General features: G+C 33.7%; 1 protein-coding gene across 7 annotated transcripts in view; it reads right to left on the reverse strand.

Moving 5' to 3' along the window:
* Positions 1-24,072, reverse strand: part of HMBOX1 (homeobox containing 1) — a 180,307-nt gene that overhangs the window by 68,163 nt on the left and 88,072 nt on the right. For all 7 annotated transcript variants that reach the window (XM_039217175.1, XM_039217176.1, XM_039217174.1 and 4 more), the window contains one exon: positions 16,475-16,560. In XM_039217175.1, the coding sequence (XP_039073106.1) occupies positions 16,475-16,560 (86 nt within the window). The remainder of the gene's footprint in view (positions 1-16,474; positions 16,561-24,072) is intronic.

Below are 24,072 nucleotides of genomic sequence, written 5' to 3' on the forward strand. Positions count from 1 at the left end.
ATTGTTTTCATGGTAACATTAATCATTCTTTTGATATATCATTGATATCAATCCTTTGCTCCTAACTTGCAAATATCTTTCAGTGTGAATCTTGTTACAGTGTTTTTTATTGGACATATCTTAAAAATTTTACATAGTTAAATCCAGCTAACTTTCTTTTGGATTTTATTATGTAGGAAAAGCTTTCCTACCTTAAAAAATATTCAGGGATGCCTGGGTGGCTCAGTGGGTTAAGTGTTCAACTTCAGCTCAGGTCATGATCTCACAGTTCGTGAGATCTTTAAGTTTTGCTTAAAGAATGTTTAGCAATGCTTATACATTTTTTTCTTAGAGTTGAATTATAGAATTGTATCAAAAACAACAAAATTCTGTTGATATTCTGATTGGTATCAAAAAGCACACAGAACAAGTTGGTAATACTTGAGCTGAATCTAGCCAGTGCACATTATTATTGTTGATCCTGTGCCATGGTATAGGTTTTAAAAATTGGTGCTTAACAATAAAATCGGTCACCTTCCTCTCACACCTTACAACTTGTTCACTTCCCCAGTCTACTGGAGACATATAGAGCTGCCTTATTCTTTAATAAACAAGGAGTGCTCCATATTATGATACTAGTCCCCTAGTGCTGGACACTTAGGTTATTTGCAACCTTTTGCTAAAATATAATATGCTGCAATAAATACTCTTACATATTCATCATTCTAGACATATGCAACTATTTCTATTGGATAAATTCCTAGGAGATAAATTATATGGTCAAAAGGAGTACACATAAACATTTTTTAAAAAGTTACAATAGAAAAGAATATGTGTATTTTAACATTTTTTTAATGTTTGTTTATTTTGAGAGAGAGAGAGAGAGAGCAAGCGGGGGAAGGGCGGAGAGGGAGGGAGAGAGAAATCCCAGGCAGGATCCAGGTTGTCAGCACAGAGCCTGACAAAGGGTTCAATCCTACAAACTGAGATCATGACCAGAGCTGATATCAGGAGTCTAACACTTAACTGACTGAGCCACCCAGATACCCCAAAGAATATGTGTATTTAAAAGATGATCGTTATCATCAAGATGAATCTTATCTAAATCTTTATCTAAATTTTATTTCTTTATTAAACAAGTATTTAGTTGGTGTCTGCATGTGTGCATGTGGGATAAAGGCAAAAAAGCAGTTTAAGTAGCTACTAAATTGCTAAACATTAACAGCTGACTGAACACTGCAGTATTTAGAAGATGGGAGACTATGCATTTTTTCAACAATGATACACATACACCAAAAATCACATTTTATATCTTAAATATATATAATTTTATTTGTAAAAATATTTTAAACTAAAACAAAACAAAACAGAAAAAGACAACCTTATAAAAATTGGTGACAGATTTAACAGTCAATTCATAGAAAGTATAAATGGTCAATATATATGAAGTGATGTTTTACCTAAATATTAATTAGGAAAATACATTTAAAACTGCAGTACTGAAATCTGCTGAGAGAGTAAATCTTAAAAGTCCTCATCACACGACAAAAAAAATATTTTGTAACTATGTGTGGTAATGGATGTTAACTAGACTTATTGTGGTGATCATTTCACAATGCATATAAATTTTGAATCATTATGTTGTACACGTAAAATATTATTTGTCAATTATACCTCAATAAAAAATAAAAAGATAAAACTGCAGTGAAATACCATTTCACTTTCATCATGTTAGCAAAACAATGTACCAATTTTTGGCAAAAATAAATAGCAATGGTTAAAGTATATAGATAGTTACAAACTGATCTGGAGGTCAAGCCAAGCAGGATGTTCATCAATATTTTACCACATTTCATCAAACCTATGACAACACCAATTATAAGATGATCGTTATTTTATGTACTAATAAAAGAACAAAACTGCCAAAAATAAACCCTCCAATGATAATACTCTTTATGTACTGATATGGGATAATTTCCAAGTCAGAAAAGTTCAGTGCAGAATAGTGTAAATAGCATAATACCTGTCTGGCAAAAAAGAGAAAGGACTATAGACATATTATTTGTTTCTAAATGCATAAAGGATGTCTCCAGGAACTGGTAATGTTCATATTCTCTGGGAAGTGGATTACAGTTGAGACAGAGACAGAAGACAGATTTAGCAACATTATGTAATCTAAAGTTTGAACCACATGAATATATTTTCTAATACAAAAAGTAAATTTAGATTTTTAAATTTATTTTATTTTTAGTTTATTTTTTAATTTAGTTATATTTTTAGTTATTAAGCTTTTATTCAGTAATAAGAATACATAGAAAATTTTAAAATTCTACTTTGGGGAACTAGCTCTGTTCAAAGGATATTTTTGAATGATTTTTTATTTTCCCTTCCATCTTTTAAAACTGACTTATTGAAATATAACTCACATACCATATAATCCACCCAATTAAAGTGTACAATTTAATGGTTTTTAGTACAAAGAGTTGTGCAATCATCACAACTAATTTCCCCTCTTTTTGAATAATAAAATGAGGATACTAGACAGAATCCTGGCAACATCTGCAAGCAGAAAACTATGGGGCAGAGAAAAGGAAGATCTCACTACAAGAGGAGCTGGATATTTTCTTACCCACTTCCTTACATGTTTAAGGGACTTTTATGTAATTTTGTGGAAGATTAGTAATGGTGAAGAAAGCTTCTCATGCTAATATCAAAATGAAATTTACACAGTATTTTTTTAGATGGAAAAAGGAGTATTTTAATAGCTTTTTTTCAATGACTGTCGATATTCTCTGATACTACACTAAAACTTGACAAGTGATATATTTTTAAAGGTTAGCAGTGATGTTGGAATCTGAAATCAACTCACTAAGCTTTTTTACATTCTTATATTAAAATCCACTAAACCATCATGAACTTTTAAAAATTTTGTTAGTTTTAGGTATACAATATACTGATATATTTATCATGAAATGATTACCACAATAAGTTTAGTTAAAAATCCATCACTATACATAGTTAAAATTCTTCTATGTGTAGGATAAGAACTTTAAAATTTACTCTCTTAATATCTTTCAAATGTACAATAAAGCATTATTAACTGTAGTTAACATTAGTGCCCAATAAAGCATTGTTAACTAGAGTGCCCATTATCTCCCCAGGACTTATTTCTGTTATAAGTGGAAGTTTGTACCTTTTGACCAACTTCACCCATTTTGTCCAACCCCCTACTCCTCACCTCTGGGAAACACCAATCTGTTCTATCTATGAATTTGTTTTCTTTTTAAAGATTCTACATATAAATTATATCATACAATATCTGTCTTTCTCCATCTGACTTATTTCATTTAATATAATTTTCTCAAGGTCTATCCATTTTTGCAAATGGCAGGATCTCCTTTTTATGGGTAAATAATATTCCATCATGTAGGTTTCTTTCATGTCTTGGCTTATAAATATGCTGCAGTGAACAAGGGGGTGCTATATACGTGTAAAAATTCATTATTAAGTGGTCAAAGGCTAGAAACATGGTTAACGTATTTAGTCTTAGGAAGCTTAGCCTCAGAAAAGTCAATTTGTAGAGGGATGAAGGACTACAATGGTTAATAATTATAATAATAATAATAATAAAAAACTTCAATGGCATCACAGTGTGCCAGACACTTTACATAACCAACTCATTTAATTTCTTTTTTTTTAAAAACATTTATTTATTTTTGAGAGACAGAGCATGAACAGGGGAGGGGCAGAGAGAGAGAGAGAGGCAGACAGACAGACAGACAGACAAAGAATCTGAAGCAGGCTCCAGGCTCTGAGCTGTCAGTACAGAGCCTGACGTGGGGCTTGAACTCACAAGTTGTGAGATTATGACCTGAGCCAAAGCCGGCCGTTTAACCGACTGAGCCACCCAGGCACCCCAACTCATTTAATTTCAAAAACCCTGTTAGGTGGATATTATTATTATTCTCATTTTCCAAAAGAGAAAACTGAAGATTAAGTTTCAGTTAGCCTTAAAACCTTAAACTTCAGTTTTCAGTAACCTACCCAAAGTTATTTAACTAGTGACAGAAGTCATATTTTGAACCCTCAAAGTCATGCTGTAGACCACTGCACTATATTGCATCTATATCCTGAAATGCTATGTCATGAACACTGGCTTTGCAGCAAGATAAACAGCAATTAGCTGTGTGACTATAGGCAAATGATTGACTCCCTGTTAGCCTCAGTTTTCTCGTCTGTAACTGAAGAAGTTAACACTTGCCTCTCAAATACATAGAACAGTTAGCACAGCATCTAGCACATTGGTAAGTGTTAAAATAAATTATAGCTAAAAATAAAAACCCTCCAAAAAGAGAGGTTTAGCTAACAAGATGCACAGAAGTAAAATGAAGAGCCACTGGTCATCTACAAACCACATAAGAGGGCTATATGCTCTCCTGGTAGGTTATTTAGCACAGTGATAAAGCTGAGCTAAAGACAAAAAAAGCACAGGCAATAATGGCTTAAGAGATACTGTTTCTTACTAAATACTAATATGTGTGATAATTATTTTAACACTTAGCACTCAAACATTTCAAAGACATTCTTTATGTCCTAGGAAAAATCAAGACAAACTGGTAATATTTCTTCCAAAAACTATTTAGCAATGAAAGGGCCTGTGTGCAATTGTCAATCTTTTTAACAAAGGGAAAAAAATCCACTTTTATGAAAATAGCATATTCTAGTTCTTAACCTGCCTCGAAACATTAAATAAACATCATATTAAGAATGTTTCTAAAAACTCTTTCCTATGTTTCTCATCAAGAACAATGACAACAAGCTTGGGGCAATGTTATAGTGGATATATATATTAAATCAATATATGTGTGTTCAAAACCAAGAAGTTGTCCACAGATCTGCTTGGGAACAGATTTAGAGATAAGTCACTGAGTATTTGAAAAACTACTACAGGGAGCAAAATCTCATGGCTTGAGTGAGTGAAAACTATGTTCTATACTCAGGCACAACAGAGCACAGGTTATGGTTCTATCTAAATTCAATTTGGTCTGTTGTTTGTAATCTTGCTATTTTAGCCAACTGGCAAGAAAAAAGTATTTCTGCCAAAGATAAAATCACGTAGAAGAGTGCTGGCAACCTTTGAGGTGTTAAGGATCTTATAATCGCCACTATTCTATATTCTACCTGCTGACTTCACTACAGGGTACAAGCCCTAAATGATAAAATCCTTTTGTTAAATAATAGCCAAGTGTTAGACAATCACTATAATAATAATAATGATGATAATGATAATGCACAGTCTCAAAGATATTTAAGGAAGAATAAAAATTCTTCTAGAAACACAGGGGAAGGAAACATTTCCAACATGTCTTATGAGACCACATTATCTTAACAGACTCAACAAGGACATTACATGAAATGGAACAAGCAAAACAAACCCTGAATAATATACCTAACGAACACAGATACTACAATTCTACAATACTAGAGTATCAGCAAATTGAACTAAACCATACACAAAGGGTAATACATAAGGAGTCAAAGGAATTTTTCCTGGAGTACAAGGCTGGTTTAACATTTGAAAATCAATCAATGTAATTCACCATATTAACAAGACTAAAAAAAGAAAATTCATATGGTAACTCAATAGATTCAGAAAAGTGTTCGACAAAGTATAATATCCATTCATGATAAAAATTCTCAGAAACCAGAGATAGAGGCAAACTTCCTTTGAAGGGCATCTTGATAACGGACATCTATGAAAAACTTAGAGCTAAGATCACACTTAATGGTGAGGAAGTGAATGCCTGCTCCCTAGGTATGGAGAAAAAAGCAAAGATGTCTGCTCTCATTACTATGTTCAATATTTAACTGGTGGTCCTAGTCAGTGGATTAAGGTGAGAAAAATAAATAAAAAGCATACACATTGAAAAGGAAGAAGTAGAATTATCCTTATTCACAGATAACATGATTGCTCATGTAGAAAATCCCAAGAAATTTTTTCAAAGTTAATAGAATAAATGAATTTAGCATGGTTACAAAATAGAAAATCAATATATATTCAGATCAATTATTCTATGACACAAGAAAAAAACAACTGGAAATCGACATTAAGGATAGTACCAATATAGTATCAAAAATGTAAAATATTTAGAGATGAATTTAAGAAAATATGTTCAAGACCTATACACTGAAAACTAACATTGTTGAGAGAAAATAAAGAAGAACTAAACAAATGGAGATATACCATGTTCATGGATAAAAATACTCAGTATCATTAAGATGTCAATTCCAAATGCTAGACAGACCTATACATTTAACACAATCCCAATCCCAATCTCACTACAAATTTTGTTTTGGTAAAAATTAATAAATTGATTGTGGCACCTGAATGGCCCTGTTTCTGACTTTGGATCAGGTCATGATCTCACAGTTCATGAGTTTGAACCTCGCATCAGGCTCTGTGCTGACAGATGAGAGCCTGGAGCCTGCTTCAGATTTTGTGTCTCCCTCTCTCTCTGCCCCTCTCTCATTCATGCTCTGTCTCTCTCCCTCTCAAAAATAAACATCAGAAAATAATTTAAAAAAAGAAATTAACAAGTTGATTTTATTTTTATTTTTTAAAGAAAGCATCATGAACATTTTTATTTTAGTTTTTTAAATAGTTTACTGTCAAGTTGGTTTCCATATAACTAACACCCAGTGCTCATCCCAACAAGTGCCCTCCTCCATGCCCATCACCCCCTTCCCCTCCCCCCCACCCCCATCAGCCCTCAGTTTGTTCTTGGCATTCAAGAGTCTCTCATGGTCTGCCTCCCTCCCTCTCCCCCACTATATTTCCCCTTCTTAACGAAGGACCATGGGGGAGAAGAAGTCGATTTTAAAATATACATGGAAATGCAAAAGATCTAGAAAAACAACAGTGATCTTGAAAAAGAAAAACAAAGTTGGAAGGAATTGTGCTTACTGACTTCAAGACTTACTGCAATAATTTATAATTTTATATTGGTATAAGAATAAACATAAAGATCAATGGAACACAACAGATATAAAATAGGCCCACACATTAATATTCTATTGATTTTTGACAAAGGTGCCAATGTAACTGAATTAGAGAAAGACTAGTCTCTTGACCACTGCTGACTATTTTCAGCAAAGAGTACTCTAACAATTGGATATCCATAGGGAAAAAAATAGGTCTTAACCCTTACCTCACACATACACAAAAATTAACTCGAAATGGTTCACAGACCTAAATGTACAAGCTGAAACTATCAAACTTCCAGAAGAAAACATAGGAAAATCTTTGAGACTTAATTTAGGTATATTTTCTTAAGACACAAAAAATGTGAACAATAAAGGGAAGAAAAAGATAAATATGACTTCATCAAAATTAAAAACCTTTCTTCTTTGAAAGAGAACATTAAGAAAATAAGTCTTAGACTAAGATATCTATATATCCACATATTTAAGGACTTGAACCCAGAATATACATAGAACTCTTCTAATCAATAAGGGAACAACCTGATTTAAAAAAACAATGGATAAAAGATTTGACAGACATTTCACCTAAGATGATATATGAAAGCAAATGAACAACTGAAAAGATGCTCAACATAATTAGTCATTAAAAAAATGCAAAAATAAAACTAGAGTGAGATGCTATTACATACGCACTAGAATGCCTAAACTTAAAGAGAAACACAAATACCAAATACCAAGTTCTGAAGAGAATGCAAAGCAACTGAAGTCTCATAAGCTGCTAGTGGGAGTGCAAAATGGTCTAGCCATTTTGGAAAAGTTTGACAGTTTCTTAAAAAGTTAAACATATACTTACTATTAATCCCACAATCCCACTCCTGAGAAAACATATGTCCGTGTAAAACCTTGCAGACAAATGTTCACAGCAGTTTAATTCCTAATAGCTGAAACCTGAAAATAGCTCAAATGCCCACCAATCAATCCGGATAAGCGAATTTTGTTGTACCCATTCTATTGACTAGTATTCAGCATTTAAAACTTAGAAACTACAGATACATGTAACAACTCTAATGAATCTCAAAAGTATTATGCTAAGTGAAAGAAGTCACAAAAAGAAGCCAGACATAAAAAAAGGTATATGCTGTAAGACTCTAGTCATATAATATTCTAGAAAATGCAAAACTATTCTGACAATGCAGATCTATTTTTGGCAGGGACTTGTAGTGGGGTGAGGTATGTGACTGCAAAGAGGCAGGAGAGGACTTGATGAAATACTGACAATGTTTTATCTCTTGCTTTTGGTTATACCAATATATAAATTTGGTACAATTCAGAGAACTCTACTCTTACATAAATTATATCTGAATATAAAGTGATTAAAAATAAAGAAAAAAACCCCACATTTCCCCTGCATACCTCAAGTTTATTTTGTGAGGATCAAATGATATAGTCAAATTTGGCTGAAGTTGACACATCTTGACATTAAAGGCTTTCTTAAAGGCCATAAGAATTTGAATGATTGTTTCCCAATTCTACAGACGTCTCAGCTATCACTGCCCCCAAACTTGGTTAGTTTAGTTGGTTCAAGCTTCAGTTCCTTACCTAACTACAGTTAGTAACTAACTACACACTACTAAATCTAGTCTATCTTCCTGACAGAACAAATTATTTGTGGCAAATGATGTCAAATCCTTTAAGATCTCTTAAGTAAACTTCAAGAGTTAACAGGATAATTCCTTAATGCATAAAAATCCGTATCTATGTTTACAAAAAAATGTTATCCCTTCAGAGCCTTCTCCTGCAGGAAGTTATTACTAATATTGCCTGATGATTCACATGGACTACAGCTGAACTTTAGACTTTGTTATTTTATCAGACACAAATACCTTCTGACTTTCTTACTAGGGTATTCTTGTCATTTATCCTTGTTCCCCCCCGCCCCGCTTTTTTTTAAATAAATATAAAGAAAATTAACTTGGGTTAAGTAAGAAATATTTTATAAAACTGCTGAAGGCATATTATACCTCAAGTACAGATTTTCCTCCACAATCTTAGGAAATTAGAATTAGGGAGATACAAAAATGAGAAGTATCAATTGGGGAGAAAACACATTTGTGTCTAACCTTTTAAAGTCACTTTTGTCAAAGCTTATGGTAGAATTAAAAAAATTTTAACATAATTTCTACCTTAAATATAGGTGGAAGAAAAATTTTCTTACTTGCAAAGCAACCTTCATAACTTTGACACTAAAAATGTACAGTCCTATACCTTGCATTTGAGATGATAAAAGCCCTGGTAGGACAATGATTTCAAGAGTTGTAGAAAACTGATGTTCCAACAACAAAAGTATCCTCTGAAATTATTTTCACGCCAATTTTTCACCTAGCCATCACCAAAGTGAGAAAATGGGAGTATTCAGATATGGAGGCTGGATTTTTTTTTCATGGGACAAAAAAGTAACATTATGTGTTGTGTCTATAAGAAAATACTTTGCCAACAAATTGCAAAAGATAGAAGAAAATGAGATAAAAACTGAGGAAGTTTTTGAACCACAGGACATTTGTTCTTATTCTCTAGATGCTACAAAACCAGTGAAAATCTTAAATTCACTCTGCAAAAATATTTATATTATTGGTAACTGAAGTCCATTCAAAGATGTGAAAATAAGTTTTTCTCCTAATAAATAAATCCTCTAACCTTCTTCAATTTGGAGACAGAAGTTACACCTCAAATACAGAAATTTACCCCTTTTGTAAATGGATAATTGCCTTCAAAATGGAGATCTACCTAAAACTAGTGAAATTCATTAGATAGGAATTGATAAAATCTTGTCAAGTAAGCCAATTAATTATATTTGGTTATATGACAAGAGGACAATTCTATAGTCTGTGGTATATGCCCTATCAACATTGCTTTTCTAACGCTGAGAGAAATTCTACTTGCTTACAGCAACTTTATTTATAACTGTCAAAACTTGGGAGGCAACCAAGATGTCCTTCAGTAGGTGAATGGAAAAATAAACTGTGGTATAACGAGACAATGGGATATTATTTAGCACCAAAAAGAAATGAGCTAGTAAGCCATGAAAAGACCTTAAGTAATCTTAAAACCGTATTGCTAAGAGGAAGATGCCAATGTGAAAAGGCTACAGACTATATGATAACATTCTGGAAAAGGTAAAACGCTGGAGAAGAGAGTGGTTGCCAAGGGTTAGTGAGGAAGAAGGGAGAGATGAATAGGCAGAACACAAGATTTTTGGGCAGTGAAATTGTAGTACCACATTATGATACAATAATGGTGGATAATTGCCATTATACATTTTTCAAAACCTCACAGAACGTATAAAACCATTTATATGTAATGTGAACTATAGATTTTGACAATGGGTCAATGTAGGTTCACACATTATAATAAATGTAGCACTTTGATGCCAGATGCTGATAGCAGGGGGGCTGTATGTATGTAGGGGGCAGGGAGTAAAAGGGAACTCTACTTTCCACTCACTTTTGCAGTGAACCTGAAACTACTCTAAAAAGTGAAGTCTATTTTTTAAAAAGGTGTTTTTACACTTTAGTTGGTTTTTAGTATCTGGTATGAAGTTCTCTGATTAGGGAGAAGATCAATATATACCCACCTTTGTAAAGAAATTATTATAATTATATTGAATATGCAATGTTTTCATTTTAAAGATAAGTTTGAAAAAGGGAAATGATCTAAGTACAGTTGGAGCATTTCTAAAACTGGTTCAGAGATTGTCTTTACACAAATTCTTACATGTTGGAAATCAGAGTCACTAATATATGGGTAAGATCCATACTTGTTAAATGTACTTAGTTTAGAAAGAGTAGAGGGGCGCCTGGGTGGCTCAGTCGGTTAAGTGTCCGACTTCAGCTCAGGTCATGATCTCACTCACAGTCTGTGGGTTCGAGCCCCTCATCGGGCTCTGTGCTGACAGCTCAGAGCCTGGAGCCTGCTTCAGATTCTGTGTGTGTCTCTCTCTCTGCCCCTCCCCCACTCACTGTCTCTCAAAATAAAATAAAGACATAAAAAAATAAAAAAACAAAAACAAAAACAGACTAGAATTTGCTAACTAGAAAAGATACTTGGAAATATTCGGTCAAAGCCCCTCATCTTAAAATAAGGAAAACTGAGGCTCAGAGAAGCTACATGATTCTCCCCAGGGCCCAAAGGTTATTTAATATTTAAGATAGAAGGACTAGAACTTTGGTATTCTAAAGTTTCATGTTTGTCTTTTCATTATACTACTATCATTCAAGAAAACAAAATTATGATTTCTTAAAAGACAGAGATGTAATCTTTTTTCTTCTTCCATTTTAAAAGGATAAGAATCCAATTAGTATATTTCTTTCACTGATAAACACTCACTCAAGCTCTGCCCACTTATTCATTTATTCTGCCTGATTTTTCCCAGAGATCATATAAAAAGAAAATCATGTTTTAAAAATTCTAAAAGCCAAAGAAAATGTTTTATCATGAAAGTGAATATAAAACCCATGTGTGAGTTATTACTAAAGCAAGGGCTATGCTCTCCATCCCGCCATTGTTAGTCAGAATTTAGAATCTTGCTCGACCTCTTACAGAGGTAAAAATTCACCCTTAGTGGGAGCAGCTGTGACTCTGTGAAAGAAGCTACAAATAACATGCTGGGAAATTCAGCAGGCACTGTTATTATATCCTGTTTATACTGTCATTTTTCCTATCAGTAGGATATTATTTATACAGACCCCACCCATGAACTTCTTGTTTATCTTATTATAGAAATCCTCCAAATCTATAAAAAGAAGCCTCTGTATTAGTTTTTGGAACAAGCACATGTGTTATAATTTGGCACCTCACTACACTTTTTTTATTTAGCATTCTCTTTTGCTATGCCCTACTCATTCTAATTTTTTTTTTTTGTTTCACTTTTATTTTTTTTTTTATTTTATTTTATTTTTTTTTTTACAAATAGTTTATTGTCAAATTAGTTTCTACATAACACTCAGTGCTCATCCCCAAAGTGCCCTCCTTCATGCCCATCCCCCCCTCCCCCCCACATCCATCAGTCCTCAGTTTTTGTCAGCATTCAAGAGTCTCTCATGGTTTGCCTCTCATTCTAATTTTTATCTGAAGGTTGATTTATTTCATTATTTCACATATTAAAGTTGTTGAACTTAACTTTCTAAACACTCCATAATAGGACAGAGACCCTGGGGCTCCACATCTTAAACTTTATTTTGAAGTAGATTTCATCAGGTAAAGAGATTCTTCTAATATACATTATACTAATTTGTTTAAAGACAAAAAAGTACCTATATACAGAGATTAGGTACCCCTACTGAGTGAGTCCTACATGCCTAGAAGGCTTCCTTATGTAGGCTACTCTATCCCAGGTATGCCAATTATGATGGACAAGCTTTCAATGGATTCTCACTAACTCACTCTTCTTTAGTTGGATCTCTTTCCTAGAATGGAAAGCCCTGCCTCTGAGTCTAGTTTGATGGCTGGATGGGCCAGGTGAAAATGTAACACAGTAATACATGAGAAATACATGAGTTCACTAAGTTGACCAATGGGACAATGAAGCAATCTTGTTATAAATCATCTTCACTCTCCTACCTTATGTAAATAACTAAATTCAAGCAGCTAAAAGAAAGATGTAAATTCCTTAGGGCCAGAAATTCACGCAGCATTTGTTGAACTAATAATTATTTTGAGAGGGGACATCACTGGACAAAGTCAATACTGGATAAACTTTCATATGTTCAGCTTGTGCCAGCTTCACTAAAACTCCCTTTACCTTATAAGATAGAGCACTACAAAGCAGCTAGATTTCATGAAATCTTCAGAAAGCATGTACAACGAACGCTAGACTCTTTGGGAATGTGCAAGAATGATCACTGATTTTTTTAAAAAATTGTTTATTTATTTTTGACAGAGGGAGCAAGCATGATCAGGACAGGGGCAGAGAGAAAAGGAGACAGAGGATCCAAAGCAGCAGGCTCCGCACTGACAGCAGCAAGCTCCATGCAGGCAGGGCTTGAATTCATGAACCATGAGATCATGACCCAAGCCGAAGTCAGATGTTCTACAGACTGAGCCACCCACGTGCCCTGAAAGAGCACTGCTTTTAAAGAAGTTTATTCTAAAATGCATAACTGAAATGAGGCACAGTACCTAAGGCTGGTGAACTTAGTGTAACTGATTTCATTAAAAAAAAAGAAAAAGATGTCTAGGAGTACCTGGGTAGAGCTCAGTTCATTGAGCAGAGCGTCTGACTCCTGATTTCAGCTCAGGTCATGATCTCATGGTTCGTGGGATTGAGCCCCATATCAGGCTCTGAGTCGACAATGAAGAACCTGCTTACTCTGCCCCACTCCCACCTCAAAAGTATTTACTTATTTAAGTAAACATTAAAAAAAAAAAAAAAAGGTCTACATGTGCTAAAGTGATCAAAGAAGCCAGAATGAGGATAATCATTGAAGTAAAAAAAATTTTTTTTAAGTTTTTTTATTTTGAGAAAGAGAGAGAACAGAAGGAGAGGGAGAGGGAGAATCCCAAGCAGGCTCTGCACCATCAGCACTGGGCCTGATGTGAGGCTTGAACCCACAAATTGTGAGATCATGACTTGAGGTGAAATCAAGATCTGTATGCTTAACCAACTGAGACACCCAGGCACCCCAAGGTAATCTTTATATACAGAACTTCATAAGGCTGAGATGTGAAGGAGAAAAGCATACTAAGCACAAACAATGATTTGTAAGCATCTAAATGAGGAGAATTCTGAAAATGGTGAGTACCTAAATTTAGCTAGGGAGAATACTGAATAAAAGATGGCAATAAAAAGAAGGCTGGAGTCAGACTATAAGGAGTTTCATTTTTCAAACAATGGAGAACCACTAAAGATATGTGATTGAGAGAAAATGTGCCCAAGCTTTTGGAGTAGGAATGAAGAGGAGGCAGAATCTGTTGGATTGAAGTTGAAATAGGGTGAAAAGTTTTTAACAGTACCAAATCCTATGATTATAGAAGCAAAAGAAAGGTCATGGGATATAACAAATAATAAATGTGTAAAAATATTTTCAGAACCACAAGATGGCATTTATGAAGACTCTTACTGTGTGGGACAATGTTAAAAATATGCCAGTCCATTGAAATTAATGTCAAGAAAGCTTACCAATTTCCTAGAGTAGTACTTCTCAAACCCAAATTATTTGGGGATCTGGTTAAAATGAAAATTTTGATTCAGTAGGTTTAGGGTGGTACTTGTTTCTTTCTTTACATTTCTAACAAGCTCCAAATAATGCTGTTCCACGGACTACATTTTAAGTAGCAAGATGTTAAAACATCTTTCAGCTTCCCATTACAAAAAGGCAATACTACTATGTTTAATCCACTATGCTATAGCTATTCCTTTTAGATATTCCTAAGAAATTCCTTTAAAAGTATTTTATTGGGGTGCCTAGGTGGCTCAGGCAGTTAAGCGTCTGACTATGGTTCAGGTCAGATCTCACAGTTCGTGGGTTCGAGCCCCGCACTGGGCTCTGTGCTGACAGCTCAGAGCCTGGAGCCTGTTTTGGATTCTGTGTCTCCCTTTCTGTCTGAGTCCCAGCCCCCCACTCATGCTCTATCTCTCTCTGTCTCAAAAATAAATAAACTATATAAAATTTTTTTAAAACATAAAAGGTATTTTATTATAATTTGAATCAATGTCAGATGGATTTCAAAAGCTACAATTTTTATTTTTTTAAGTTTATTTATTTATTTTGAGAGAGAGCACATGCATGCGCACACAAGTGGGGGAAGGGCAGACAAAGTGGCAGAGAGAGAGAATCCCAAGCAGGCTCTGCACTGTCACCATAGAGCTCGATGCAGGGCTTGAACTCACAAACTATGAAATCATGACCTGAGCCAAAGTCAGACACTTTACTGACTGAGCCACCCAGATGCCCCAAAAAGTACTATTTAAAAAGTCTAAGATGACTCAAGATTCAGGGTAGTCAAGATCCTCAAAAATATTTTCACCTGGAAAAAAAAATCAAGTCTATAATACTGTTCTATAATACTACATTTTTATTTATTTTTTTTGTAGGCTGGCAAACTAGAAGATACTATTGTTTCTAATATTTCAGGGCAAAATAAATGTCCTGAAAAGGCAACACTCTGTCTTTTCACAGTGCCTATCAGTGGGTTTTGGTAAAACCCACTTAACTTGACCTTACAATGCCCTTAGCATATTCCTTAATCCTTGAAGATACAGGTAAAAATGCATTTTCAAGATTGTATTGAAAAGGACAAAAATTAAATTTGTACATCATCCTTCTATTTAAGATTTATATTTGGAAGGATATGCCTTTAATTAGAATCTTTTACCATGAATACAGGCATCATTTATAAAACTATATTACTCGTGTTATGCATTATATACACATATGTATTAAGATTGGTTGATTCTTGGGATGAAATTTAAGATTTCTATTAGATTCTTGGGGTGAAATTTAAGACTTCTGAAATCTCAAGTTTCATTTTTAACCATATTGATGGTCAATAACAACCTTTTAGGTAAATTAGCTTTAATAAATATCGATGTCTAGAGAACAGAAATGGGATGTTAAAACTGGAAGATATGTGATTAGATCCAGCTATTTCATTATATAGGTAAAAATCTGAGGTGCAGAGGCTAAAAAGCCCAAAGTCACAAAGCTGCTAATGGCATGTCAAAAAAGGAGGGGAGGAGGAAAAAACTAATTTTCAAATCCATTTAATGTACAACATACAACAATGTACCAACTACAAATGTAGTTATAAGAGTTTCTAGTTCCTCTAATGATCAAGGCATAGTTGAGTTTATATAAGGTCTTATAAATCACTAATATCTAAGAAAGAAAGAATACATACCAACAAAGACGACAAGCTACCCCCAAATTTAAGAACTCCATAAAAAACGCAATGTGAATAGAGAATGACACATATACACCACATACTTGAAATGGGGCTGCGGTGGGGTGGGTAATGGGATGGGATATAAAAAACAAAGAGAAGACAATGATAACTTTTATCTTCTCAGTAACGGTTTGAGGAGAGCTTTTACATATGGGAAAGGGGTTGAAAAAAACTTCCTTTACTCTCATGGATAACTTTTTAATTGGTAAAATCAAGAATCAGGAGGACTGCAAAGATTTTAAAAATATGAAATGTAGATAGCAGTTGGATGTGCATGTGTCATAAGCTCTGTCACAGTTACAAAAAAACCAGAGAACCCTTTTTTAGCCATAAAATGGGGAATTTTGTGCTTATCACAAATGCTATAAAATTTACTAGCACCAGTAAAAAAAAAAAATCACTGGAGAAGTTCCATGATATCAGAGACAATGGGTTTTAAATCATAGGCATACATTATTATGCCTAAGTTGACAGGTCTGCACTGCAATGCAGAAATGCAAGCAATATTCCAACATCTGCACTAGAAGGCAGAGACTAGACATGATTCCAGAATAAAGGGCTCTTTAGCTCTTACCTGTTACCTGTGCAACAACTGCTTGGGAAATCCTCCGATTGGCAAGAAAGGCTTTGATTTCCTCTTTTATCACACTGCTGTCCCTCCTAACAAAAACAGAAGACAAGACCAACAATGTATGTTGAAGGTAGAAATCCTCATCTTTGCTAAGAAAGGTGAAGCAGAGAGGTGGGGAGAACACAGAAAGAAAGGACACAAAAATAAAGGTAAACAGACCAAGCTTGTATGAAAATATGAAATTAAAACAAACCAAGAAACACCAAATATTCAAGTCCTAAAACATCACACCATCAGACAGACGCTTCAGTGAGTGCCACGGTAGATATAAGTCTCATACCAGAGGATGGTTAATCGCATGCTGTGTATAATTCACATTAGGAACAAGGCTGCCATATGGTATATACTAAGTTTCATTACTGAGGAATGAGTATACCTTACACAGACAGAAATCCTATAAAAATAAAAAGCAATAACAACAAAAAAAAATCAGTTGTGAGTAGACTGTGGGCTCGCATGTGAACTATGTAACTGCATAAATAATGTTCATTTTAAAACCTTTTTGTTAAAGGAACAGAAATCATCATTCTTATAACTGCTAAAAATATTAGCCATTTTGAGAAATTTAATTTGCCTTCTATTTCCTGTGTAAACCAAAAAAAATTTAAGTGGGATGAAATGAATATAGAATTTTAATATAAAAAGCAATCATTAATTTTCTATTATATATAATATACAGAATACTTAAAACTATATTGTGTCCTTGAGATTACATATTATAGGCCTAATTTCTCCTCTACTAAGACAACAACATATTCTCAAAAGACTAGACATTTACTAGAATAACAATGAAAGGCAAGATTTCTATGTCTCCACCACAACAAATACTTTAGTAAAACTTATACTTAAACCCTTAAAACCAACCAATTTCTCTTTGCTTCATATTCAAAAGGATTACATAAATAAAGCACTGATTTTTGATCAAGCTCAAATGAAACACAGAAAAGTGGTAATTTTTAATCTCATACAGGGTCAGCAAACTATGACTAAATCTGGCCTCCCATCTGTTTTTATACAACCTATAAGAGCTAAGTAAGAATGTTTTCACACTTGGCAGTCATTATTTGATGACAGAGAACACTAACTCTGAACATGAATTAAGCAAAGTATCTCCTCCTCAACAAAAATCTCATTCTTCTATTGGTAGGCCTATGATTTAAAACTATATTCAATATTGAATTTTGTCAATAAAAATCTGTGACCTTTTTGTTTTCTCTTAGATGTAAATATTAAGTATGTGTCTTATATCCTCTATTTTGCCTCTCAGCCACAAACTGTAAAATGTTTACCATCTACTCTTTTCCAGAAAAAGTCAGCTGAACCCTGATCTGAGAAAAAGGGATCATGACATCTTTACAGATCATATTGTAAATGAACCACAAACTTCCAAACTTTTTATAGGAGCCCAAGACTCTCTAAAGATTATTCCGAGCAACAAAAGCAAAGATCCTAGCCAAAAATAATCAGTTGTGATTTAACTTAGAACAGATATTTTAGCCCTTTGGTGAAGAGGGGCTATACACTGTGTGAGTGGAATCCAATGTTCCCTTTCAGGAATTCTGGAGCAGAGAAGTTAATAGTAGGGACAAGCTTTCAATCTGAAGTTCTACTGTATATTCCTGATCTACTGGTTAGAAATCCTAGTCAAAAAGATTCCTAAAGAAAGAAAATTGGGGCGCCTGGGTGGCTCAGTTGGTTAAGCGTCCGACTTTGGCTCAGGTCATGATCTCATGGTTTGTGGGTTTGAGCCCCGCATCGGGCTCTGTGCTGACAGCTAGCTCAGAGTCTGGAGCCTGCTTCTGATTCTGTGTCTCCCTCTCTCTCTGACCTTCTCTTGCTCACACTGTGTCTCTCTCTCTCTCAGAAATAAATAAAAACATTAAAAAAGAAAGAAAGAAAATAGCCGCCTAATCCAATACTTAAAATTTCTCATACTCCTCTAGATTCCTATCTAGATACCAGCTAGATTCCCTCCAAAATGCTTATTCATATCAGAAGTTATTTCTTTGGAAAACATGCATTCTCCTTTGATTTAAAAACTATGTATCTGAAAGAAAAAAGCACAATACATTTAAATATATTTTAAAGTCAAATAAAATAAACTGCTCTGTATAATACAGGTAGTATAGGCCAAACGGCTCTCAAAATCCACTAATAAATAGCTGCACAAGGGACAATTTCAGCGGTGTGAATTTGCCTTATGTAAATAAAACAACCAAATCATTTCATTTCTGATACAGCTTCAAAATCAATCTGAAAAATTTAAATAAAGTGCTGCATTGCAATGTATAGAATATCCTTCTAGGAAAGTGAAAAGTGAGTTTAACAGAATATTTATTAAGGTTAAATATAAAACATGCTTTTGGGGGGAAATGATTAAATGGTATTTTCTTGAATACTGATATAAATTGGAATTTAAATCAATTTATTTTAAATCAAATTCACCTAGAGTAGATACTAAATCATAAAGAGGAGATAACACTCAATTATTCCAATAGGAAATATCCAGTTTGTGAATTATTGACAGCCTTGCAGTATGATATTATCAAGGACTGCAGCAAGACACAAAGAACTTCAAAACGTCTGCAAAACAGAAGCAATTCACTTAACCTCTCACAGACTTTATTTTTAGATACTTGGTTAGTTTTAAGTACCAAGTTAAAGTAAGTTAAAAAAATAACTAAACCTCTTTGGTTAACTGCTTTACCAGAGAGAAGCTTTTTCAAACTGAAGGAAAACTTAAGACTTAAAAGATAAAGATAGGCTTGGGCAAGTCATTTAATAAAGTTGGACCCCGATTTCATCATTTGGTAAAATGAGAACACTAATACCCTCATCACAAGGCTTTTTAAAAATTTTCTCCAAGCATGAAAATTAAATTTACATAAACTGTAGTATTAAATGTACGTATATGTGTGTGTGTGCATAATCTACACAATAAATTCTTCAATGAAAAATTTTTTGAAACTGTAAGACCATTAGATAAACAATGACTATTATTTTATAAATCCCCAGAAAGAATCCCAATAAAGAAGAAACAAAGGCTCTACTATAATTACCTACGACTGAAGTAAACATCAATATCAGGTACTTTAAGGTACCATGTAAAGATTTAGACACAAGCAGTGACGTGTTTAGTTGGTTACACTAGGTACTGGTATCTCCTGCTTTCTGAAGGTTCACATTATGCCACACTTTTATAAAAGAGCTACATTAGTATGGTAATAGCATTTTTTGGTAAAAGTAAAACTCTCCTTCGGATTTGGGTCAGTGAAAATAGGTACTAATGTGGGTCCTTCCTAAAAGTGAAGTGGTATAACTCAAGCTTTCAGATGGGGGAGTACCTGTATTTTCAAAATAGTAATAGCATTCAACTTTCACGGTGTCCAGTTCTCTTATGTATTTCAAAGACCTCCATTCTATAGGGTTAACTATGTTCTTTACACTTTCACATATTCCCCCTCATTCAGTCTTCTTTAACAACAAGCCTCTCTGACTGTCCACATTGTAACTCTGAAATCACCAGTTTCTTGGTGTGAAAATTCTTTTGTTTACTCCAAATCTAATTTTCTTATACTCTTCTACAGCTTACATTCTGTCTTTATTTGAAAATTTTCCATCCTCTTTAAAAAGAATGAATCCCTTTTTCTTCACTTCCCTTTTTTAAAAAGAGAACCTATATTTTTCAAGTTTTTATTTTAATCACCAAGTGCTTATTATGATTTGCTTCTCTTATAAAATCTCACATTCCTCATGATTTGTACTCCTCAAGTCTTATGAAATTAAAGTGAAACACAAGCTGATTCCATGGCTTACTTCCAAGATAACCTACCACTCTGTTTGCATCAAACCACTTAAAATCCATGTCATCTCCTCCTACTACCTTTTTCAAATCACCACCATGATGAATTCATCTATCTGGGTGATTTCCACATGAAGATAAAATTCTTCCTTTCCACCCTCCACTGCTGTTATTTTTATTACTTGCTAAACTTTCCATTGTTACCTACAGACCTTTGTTAATATCCAAATTAATTACTCAGTAATGCCTCTTTGTAGAATCGTTTCTTTAAGACACAATTTAATTGTCATCTATTCAGAGAAGTTCTCCCTGATACAGCTAAAAAAAGATCTCTATCTTCCAACAACTAACTTTATCATTTCAATTATACTACTCACCTGCTAACATATTACATGGTATTCTATATTACAGCTGTTCCCCTGATCTGGTCTTATCGCTCCTACTAGCCTGGGAAGTCTTTTAGCACAAAGATTGTGTCTTATTCATCATAGGGTTTGCATATAATAGGGCTTAATTTGTTCAGTGAATGAAGAAATCTGTAGTTGAAGATAAAAGGTTGTAGAATGGCTAACTAGATCTAGATAATTTATAAAACAGCTCTAAATTCCTAATCTCAAGTATGTTTAAGCTTCTTAAATCAGAATGGAAAAAGAGTTATTTATGCTAGCTCAAAATGGCAATACTTTCATTTCTGGAACAAAGGTTATTAAAGACTACGTTTTTAAAAGCTGTATGCCTTATGATCTTCTGCATTCTCTCAGGTGATATACACTACAGATTCTTTAGGACTCCTTAAAGTTAGCCATCTATCTCAAAGACTTCCAGAGATGAAGCAATACCTACAAAGACAGTCTATTTCACAGGTGAGAAAATATTATTACATACAAATTCTTTAACTTTTAAATAAAAACCTGCTGCCTTTAATTTCTACTCATGGAGATAAACAAAGCATAATTTAAAATTTTTAAAGATAATTTTAAAAGAAAAGATACTCTATATGTATAAACAATATGGTAACTGAATTTGGAAAAGAAATACCCTAAATCAACTATTGTTAGGCATAAAGATAACCACTCAGAAAAAAGTCTTAGATCTTGTATAAAATATTAACACAGTTTGTATAAAATACTAACATTTAAGTACATGGGTAGGTAAGCATAACACCTTTAATATATGGCATTGTTTATGAATTCTTCCTAAGCCTCATTTTAATTGTTATTTTATAATATATACATGAAAGAACAGATGCACTTTAATAGATATACACTATAGTATTAATAGATTTATATATACACCAATATATAAATATGTGTGTTAATAGATACATTTAAAAAGTATTAACATATGAAATGGGTTTTCATTCTAGCTCTTGGCTTTGAAGTTCTTCCTAAAATGTGTTCTATAATGTGTTAAGAACTCACATTCTACTTTCTTTCTTTTTTTACCCTGATCAATTAAAAAATGGGAAAAGTTACTTTCTGATTCTTTCTTAACAAGTTGATCAAGTATACAATTATAACCTAATTTCTATAAAAAATTTTCCTGGTATATCCTGACATTATTAGGTATTAAGTCTATGAACCAGTGGGTTATGTAATTTGAAAAATATTTATCTTATGGTTGAGTGCTGTAGAGGCAGTGAAATGTGAGCATGCAAGTTGTGAATTATATATATCTAGAAAAGGAGAGAGAAAAGCATTCAGGTACCCATTCTCTCTACTTACAGCCCCCCAAATCTAATCCACTATAGCATCACCATAGTATTTAGTGATTAGTGAGGACAGTATAGCCCTATGTGGGCACAGAATACTGAAAGATCCACCGCTCAAAAATTTCTCTAACACTCTACCAAATAAAAATTCATCTGGTTAGTAAATGGTCTGGAGTGGCAAATACCATGTAGGGGGTGGCAAATGTCATGTAGGGGGTAAGGGAGGGAGGAACAGCCCATTAAGGCGTTCACAATTTTGTTTTGTGTTATATCTACCACTGTTCTTAAAATATTACTGAAATCTACAGACATGAAAATTTTATTTACAGAGGCAACATATACCAAAGACATGGCAATAAAGACATGGGTCACAATTCAGGCTCTGCCACTTAATATTTAGGTTTTCTTGGGCTCGTTATTTAAATTTTGTGAATCTCAATTTTTCTGCTCCACCTCACACACAGCACTGTTATGATGTTTAAAAGGTTGAGAATAGTCATGCAATAAACTTCTCCCTCTGATCTAAGGATTGTTATTATGTGCAAGCTTGAGAAAAATAAGAGGTGGGAACAAAGGAGTGCCAGTGAGAACACAATGGCAGAGGACCACAGAGAGCCAGAAGGTTCAGTGAGACCCCCTAGATGATTAGAGAATGAAAGTAGTAGTTCAAAGAAGCAGAGAATAGAGTAAAGTAACCTAACTATGCAACAAGTGGCAGTTTGTAAAATAAATGGTGGTAACAGTGCATAAACATGTATACATTTAATGATGAAACCTGAATGCGCATTTATGGTGGGATTTAACTACAAATCCTAGTCATTGCTAAGTAGGTTTTCTGTTTAGTTTTGAAAACATAGTTGTATTACAACAAAATGCCAATCTAAGAGTTAATAATGGAGTTTTTAGAACCTTGTAGTCAAGTTTTAGATCTTGGTCAATATCCCAGAGTCCTCTGTTAACAAGAAAGTTTCCCTTAATTTCATGGCAGTCAAATACACATTTGGGAATTAACTATTATACGTTAAAAGCTTGTTAAAACTGGTTAATGACAACAACAACAAAAAACAAGTAGCATATAAATTTTACTATTGATATCCTCTCTACTCGGGATAATTAAAAGCTAACCTTGTCATATTTCAATGACTTAAGTAACTTCTATTTGCCCAAATGGTTTTCTCTCAATCATGACAATGATATACATATTAAAATCAAAAGAACACCTAAACTGTGGCTAGCTACTTTAATAAATAAAAACAAATTCAAAGCCAAATAGACCTCTTATATTTTTAAGTTTTAAACATTTAAATAACAGGGTCCCATGGCTGCTCTATGAAACTATTCATTACAGGAATTACACTGGAATCTAGATGCAATAGCCCTTTAGCTCACAATTCCATATAAGGCAGTGTTACCCTAAAAACAAATCTGGACTATTTGTTTAAAAGGTATTTTACCTTCTGTAGTACCACAGAATAGATCTTCCATATGGCAATATTAAGTTACCATTACATATCTTCAAGTCTTTAGGAAGAACTATAACTCATATGTTTTAATTTTATTTCTGACAAATGTATGCTATAGATTCTTTCATTATCTATTATAACTACCTACAGGCTCTCCTCCCTACTACAGTAGTGATGATCTATTGAAAACAATGCTTTTATCATGTCTATTCCCACAGACCTGTAAAAAAAGCCTAATTCCAGTCAAATTAAACATAAAATACTTGTGTGGAACTCAAATCTTCCAAAACCTATACTGAGTCGTAATATAATATTCTTATTACGATAGTCTAGCCCATGCAAACTTCAGAAGACTAAACATGTCTTGCCTTTTCTACCTTTTACTATTTCTTTAACTTTAAATAAAGTTCCTATATTTCAAAACAAAGGCTATCCTTTTAGATTTAGCTCAAATTCACCCATTCATGTAACATATTAAACCCTTACTTCGTGTGAAGGACAATCAATTCTAGATCTTGGAAACATAACATTCGAAAACACATGGTTACTGTCCTCAAAGTGTTCT

Source organism: Hyaena hyaena, unplaced genomic scaffold, assembly GCF_003009895.1.
Source record: "Hyaena hyaena isolate Hyena2069 unplaced genomic scaffold, ASM300989v1 scaffold_678, whole genome shotgun sequence".
NCBI classification, from domain to species: domain Eukaryota; kingdom Metazoa; phylum Chordata; class Mammalia; order Carnivora; family Hyaenidae; genus Hyaena; species Hyaena hyaena.